The following is a 5,864-nucleotide window of genomic DNA, read 5'->3' as shown; positions in this document are numbered from 1 at the left end:
GAGTGTGACATGCCTCTGTTGGTCATACCTTGATGTGAGCCGGTAACCAAATGCCTGGAGCTCATGCTCTCATTCATTCCTCTGCTCCACACAACGCAAACCCAGTCCACAACAAGACCAGCCTGCAGCGTTGCCCCGGCGTGGTGCTACTCATTACCCCCTCCGTTCCTAAATATTTGTCTTTCTAGAGATTTTAATAAATGACTACATGCGAAGCAAAATGAGAATCTACACTCTAAAATATGTCTATATACATCTGTATGTGATAGTCTATTTAAAATCTCTAAGAAGACAAATATTTAGGAACGAATGGAGTAGTTCATTACCACATGATAGTATTCGTCCAGCTACTTTGGCTGTTGCGCTTGACTGTTGACTCCACGGTGCTTATCCACTGCCATGGCCACTGAGCACCCAACTCAATTACATCTGTGGTCTCTTCTGCAGCTGCAAACTCGCCCTCCTCTTCAGAACACCATGCCTCTCCTCCCCCATTGTTTTCACCTTGCTCTTCTTCCTACGCGCCCCAGCAAGTTCTGCCGCAACGGACACCATCTTGGCCGGTCAAGCACTTGGTATCTACGACAAGCCCGTCTCCAAGAATGGCAAGTACACGCTTGGCTTCTTCAACACAAGCAGCAGCAAACCCTTCCAAGACACCACCAACTGGTACCTTGACATATGGTTCAATACAGTCCCCAAATTTACTTCAGCATGGATTGCAAATAGGGATAACCCGATCAAGAACACCACCGCCCTGGAGCTCACAATCTCCCAGGATGGCAACCTAGTCATCTTGAACCGGTCCACCAAGTCCATAATCTGGTCTACACAAGCAAACATCACAAGAAATAGCACCACTGCCATGCTGCTGAGTAGTGGAAATTTCATCCTAATAGACTCTTCAAACTTATCAGAGGTTCTGTGGCAGAGTTTTGATCATATCCCACAAAAACACTTTCCCTGGGGCGAAGCTTGGATGGGACAAGCTCACTGGCCTAAACTGCCGTGAAATTTCTTGGAAGAACTTGAACGACCCAACAAGGGAAGAAACAATTTTGACAATAAGTTTTGGAAGAGAATTTGCAATGTGTGGAAAAGAACTTGCAATGTTGGTTAGTGGTTACGATTTGCGAACCACTTGTCTCTTCCGCAATGTAGTTACGGTTCTTGTGGTGGGACACAACATGATCAGCTACACGTCTAGAGATTCACTAGAGTTGTATATGCATGTATTCAAAGTGCACACATAAAACCAAATTATGTTTAACCAGTGATTACGTTCTAAACTAGAATTAATTACTGTGTCACAACTTTATATTACAGGAAGATGCAACGCAACGTGCATATCTACATATATTTATAGAAAAAAATTTAATTAAAACCAGTGATACTAAAGATCTAACAAGCTGCACGTGTCTAGAGCTCATCATGTTCGTCTTCCTCGGTTGGTGCTCCTCCAGACCTCTGGTACACCGTCGTGAGGATAGGGTTGCACACGTCTTCAAGCTCCTGGAGCTTCTCATCGTAGTCCTCCTTCTCCGCTTCCGCGTTGTCGTCGAGCCACTCGTTCACCTCCCTCACTGCATCCTGAACCTTCTCCTTCTCATCCCTCTCCATTGCGTCGGCCATCTTGCCGTCGACTGTGTTCTTGACGACGTACACATACGTCTCTAGCTTGTTCCGAGCGTCGACCCGCTCCTTGAGCTTGTGATCCGCCTCGGCGAACTCCTCTGCCTCGCGCACCATCCGGTCGATGTCCTCCTGGCTATGCCGACGGTCCTCGTTGGTGATGGTGATCTTCTCCGACTTGCCGGTGCCCTTGTCGGCGGCCTTCACGTGCAGGATGCCGTTGACGTCCACCTCGAACGTCACCTCAATCTGTGGCGTACCCCTCGGAGCCGGCGGGATCCCGGAGAGGTCAAACTTGCCGAGGAGCCTGTTGTCCTTGGTCATGCTCCGCTCGCCCTCGTAGACCTTGATGGACACGGTGGTCTGCTTGTCCTGGTACGTGGTGAACACCTGCGTCTTCTTTGTCGGCACCACCGTGTTCCTCGGGATCAGCTTCGTCATCACCCCGCCGACAGTCTCCATGCCTAGTGTAAGCGGCGCGACGTCGAGCAGGATCATGGTTTTGGTGTTCTCGTCGACGTGTCCGCTCACGATGCTGGCCTGCACGGCGGCGCCGTACGCAACGGCCTCGTCGGGGTTGACCCCCTTGTTGGGTTCCTTGCCGTTGAAGTAGTCCTTGAGGAGCTGCTGCACCTTGGGAATCCTGGTGCTGCCACCGACGAGCACGATCTCGTCGATGTCAGCCTTGCTTAGCCCAGCGTCCGCCATGGCCTTCTTCACCGGCACCATTGTCTTGCGGAAAAGGTCATTGTTGAGCTCCTCGAACCGTACCCTGGTGAGCAGCTCCGAGAAGTCGACGCCGTCGAAGAGCGATTCGATCTCGACGCGCACCTGATGCTGGTTGCTGAGCGCACGCTTTGCGGGCTCGCACTCCCGCCGCAGCTTCCCCAGCGCGCGCAGGTCGCCGGCGATGTCCCGGCCGTGCTTGCGCTTGATGAGCTTGATGAAGTAGTCCATGAGGCGCTGGTCGAAATCCTCACCGCCGAGGTGCGTGTCGCCGTTGGTGGCCAGGACCTCGAAGACGCCATTGTCGATGGAGAGCACGCTGACGTCAAAGGTGCCGCCGCCGAGGTCGAAGACGAGGACGTTCTTCTCGGGGCCCTTCTCGTCGATGCCGTAGGCGATGGCCGTGGCGGTGGGCTCGTTGACGATGCGGATGACGTTGAGCCCGGCGATGACGCCGGCGTCCTTGGTGGCCTGGCGCTGCGCGTCGTTGAAGTAGGCCGGCACGGTGACGACGGCGTGCGTGACCTTCTCGCCGAGGTAGGCCTCGGCGGTCTCCTTCATCCTAGTGAGCACCATGGCGCTGACCTCCTCGGGGCTGAAGACGCGCACGTCGCCGTCCTTGACCTGCACCTGGATGTGCGGCTTGCCCTTGCGGTCGACGACGGAGTAGGGTAGCAGCTTGATGTCCCGCTGCACAACGGCGTCGGTGAAGTCGCGGCCGATGAGGCGCTTGGCGTCGTAGATGGTGCGCTCCGGGTTGGCGGCGGCCTGGTTCTTGGCGGCCTCGCCGATGAGCCGCTCGCCGCCGTCGGTGAAGGCGACCCAGGAGGGGGTGATCCGGTTGCCCTGGTCGTTGGCGATGATCTCGACGCGGCCGTTGCGGTAGACGCCGACGCACGAGTAGGTGGTGCCGAGGTCGATGCCGATGACGGTGCCCGTGTTGCCCTCCGAGGGCGCAGCGGCGGAACCAGCTGGGATCGCGAGAAGGACAAGCAACGCGGCGAGGAGCGTGGCCAACATCCACGTCGACGCGGCACGAGCCATTGTCGACCGGAAGTTGTTTTGCTTCGTCTCTGTTGCTTTGGAGAGGAGCCCGTCGTACGTATTTATTGCGTGCGTCCGTGGTGCAAGGAGGAAGTCGGAGGCGGTCTCCGACTCCAGTTTAAACTTGGACGCGTCACGCTGGTGATCTCCGCCGTGAGTTCTGCCGATCTGACGGTTAACAAGATGCCATGACGTGTCGATGCGAAGGCACACGTACGTAGTATGTCGTTCCCGACTCGATCGATGATAACGTCGATTTTTTTTGAGCAACTATAGGAACGTCAATGTGTTTAGTTTTCAGTTTTCAATTTGTTTATGGGCCTTTCACGGCCTTTTGTATATTCAAGTGTGGGCCTCATGGAAGCTTTTTATTTATTCATCATTCCCCTACAAAATACTAACTGGTTCTGAAAAAGAAAATTATTCATTCATCTGTGAGCCTCATGGAACGTCCATGAGAAATCATCTCTAGCCGATCCTAAAGGTCTTTATAAGTTCTTATATACTTTCTGAAATTAAACCGTACCTAACCGAATGGACTTAACTCTTATAAAACATTTAAGTGCCGGCTCAGTTCGCCGTCAAATATACTCAACCGGGGTCACTTCTCGGGATAAATTTCGGCCATCCCCCGTGACGGCCCTCTCCCCCGCTCACACTGCAACGACGCCGACGTCCACCCGTAGCCTTCACCACCAGACCGCCGACACCAGCAACCTCCATCACCCCTCCTGCCCCACTTCGATCCAGTCGTCGGCCGCCGCCTCAATCCCATGGACGGACAAACCACCGAAGGATCTTCGGTTGTTCCAAAACAAAGCCAGCGGGCGACGGAGATGACGTAGAGCACCCGCCGAGAAGCTAGGCAACGCCTTTATCATGGCAAGACCAACGAGCTTTATCGGCGCCCGGGGAGTTCGGTTTGAGGCCCGCCGTCTACTGCCATCCATTTCACATGCCTGTCATCCATTCCTAGCTTCGGTATTGTCTCAACGCTGTCGGTTGAGGTTCTCACCTCCTCCGCCCTCAAAGTGTTGAGCGAATTTCTTAGGTGCATTTCTTAGCTATTTTCACTATGTTTTGTTGTTTTTGCAATCAATTCAGTCTAGAATATTGCATTTGTAGATGAAGAGGTTGAGGGAGTTGTTCTTCGATGACTCTTTGCCAGACGAGGAGGAAGAAGACGGTGATTATTTTGAAATGGCCATTGTCGTGATCGTTAACGAGGACTTCTGTGATCAAGACTAGCATCATAGTTCGGCCCCATTTGCATCAATCGAGATAGAGTACAGGGCCATGAGAAGCTTATGAAGGACTACCATAACCCCAATCCAACCTATGAGGAGAAGTATTTTCGTCGACAATTTTGGATGCACCGAAGTCTCTTCCTCACCATTGCAAGAGCTGTGGAGAAGCACTAGGAGGAGTGCATCGGGGGAGATAAGAGCGAGACCATTGACGAAGTTTGTCGCGGTTGTTCGAGGGCTTGCCTATGGATGTTCAACCGATACCATTGATGACTATGTCCGCATTGGGGAAGATTAGATCCTGGAGGCTATTCGAAGATACACACAAAGCCGTAATTGAGATATATGGGGTGGAGTACTTGAGGGCACCCAATGATGCTTGGCTCGACTGTCAATCCCCATTTTATGAGGCAGTATAATATTGCAACGATTCAATGCGGTTTCCCCTCTATAGGTCTTTGTAGATACGACGATGCCCAGATTCCTTGATGTTGTCCATACCCAGTGAGAATTGTGGTGGTTTAGCGGCGACAAGTTCAATTGCGGTTTTGGCAAGAAGTGAAGGAAATATGGCCTAGAGGCAATAATAAAGTTGTTATTTATATTTCCTTATATCATGATAAATGTTTATTATTCATGCTAGAATTGTATTAACCGGAAACTTAGTACATGTGTGAATACATAGACAAACAGAGTGTCACTAGTATGCCTCTACTTGACTAGCTCGTTGAATCAAAGATGGTTAAGTTTCCTAGCCATAGACATGAGTTATCATTTGATTAACGGGATCACATCCGTTAGCTTAACATTTGATCGTTTAGTATATTGCTATTACTTTCTTCATGACTTATACATGTTCCTATGACTATGAGATTATGCAACTCCCGAATACCGGAGGAACACTTTGTGTGCTACCAAACGTCACAACGTAACTGGGTGATTATAAAGGTGCTCTCAGGTGTCTCCAATGATACTTGTTGAGTTGGCATAGATCAAGATTAGGATTTGTCACTCCGATTGTCGGAGAGGTATCTCTGTGCCCTCTCGGTAATGCACATCACTATAAGCCTTGCAAGCAATGCAACTAATGAGTTAGTTGCGGGATGATGCATTATGGAACGAGTAAAGAGACTTGCCGGTAACGAGATTGAACTAGGTATTGAGATACCGACGATCGAATCTCGGGCAAGTAACATACCGATGACAAAGGGAACA

General features: G+C 51.2%; 1 protein-coding gene across 1 annotated transcript; it reads right to left on the bottom strand.

Moving 5' to 3' along the window:
• Positions 1-962: 962 nt before the first annotated feature.
• On the bottom strand, positions 963-3,407 carry LOC109782483 (heat shock 70 kDa protein BIP5-like). Its single transcript, XM_020341104.3, has one exon. The coding sequence runs from the start codon at positions 3,400-3,402 to the stop codon at positions 1,420-1,422; it is 1,983 nt and encodes a 660-aa protein (XP_020196693.1). The 5' UTR covers positions 3,403-3,407; the 3' UTR covers positions 963-1,419.
• Between the last annotated feature and the right edge of the window lie 2,457 nt (positions 3,408-5,864).

This window comes from Aegilops tauschii, chromosome 7 (assembly GCF_002575655.3).
Source record: "Aegilops tauschii subsp. strangulata cultivar AL8/78 chromosome 7, Aet v6.0, whole genome shotgun sequence".
NCBI lineage: Eukaryota > Viridiplantae > Streptophyta > Magnoliopsida > Poales > Poaceae > Aegilops > Aegilops tauschii.
Note: the sequence above shows the minus strand (reverse complement) of the source record. Positions and strands in the feature narration are given on the sequence as shown.

What these genes read in the sequence shown, in the direction of transcription:
- LOC109782483 (XM_020341104.3), bottom strand. Translation starts at nt 3,402, where the DNA reads ATGGCTCGTGCCGCGTCGACGTGGATGTTGGCCACGCTCCTCGCCGCG.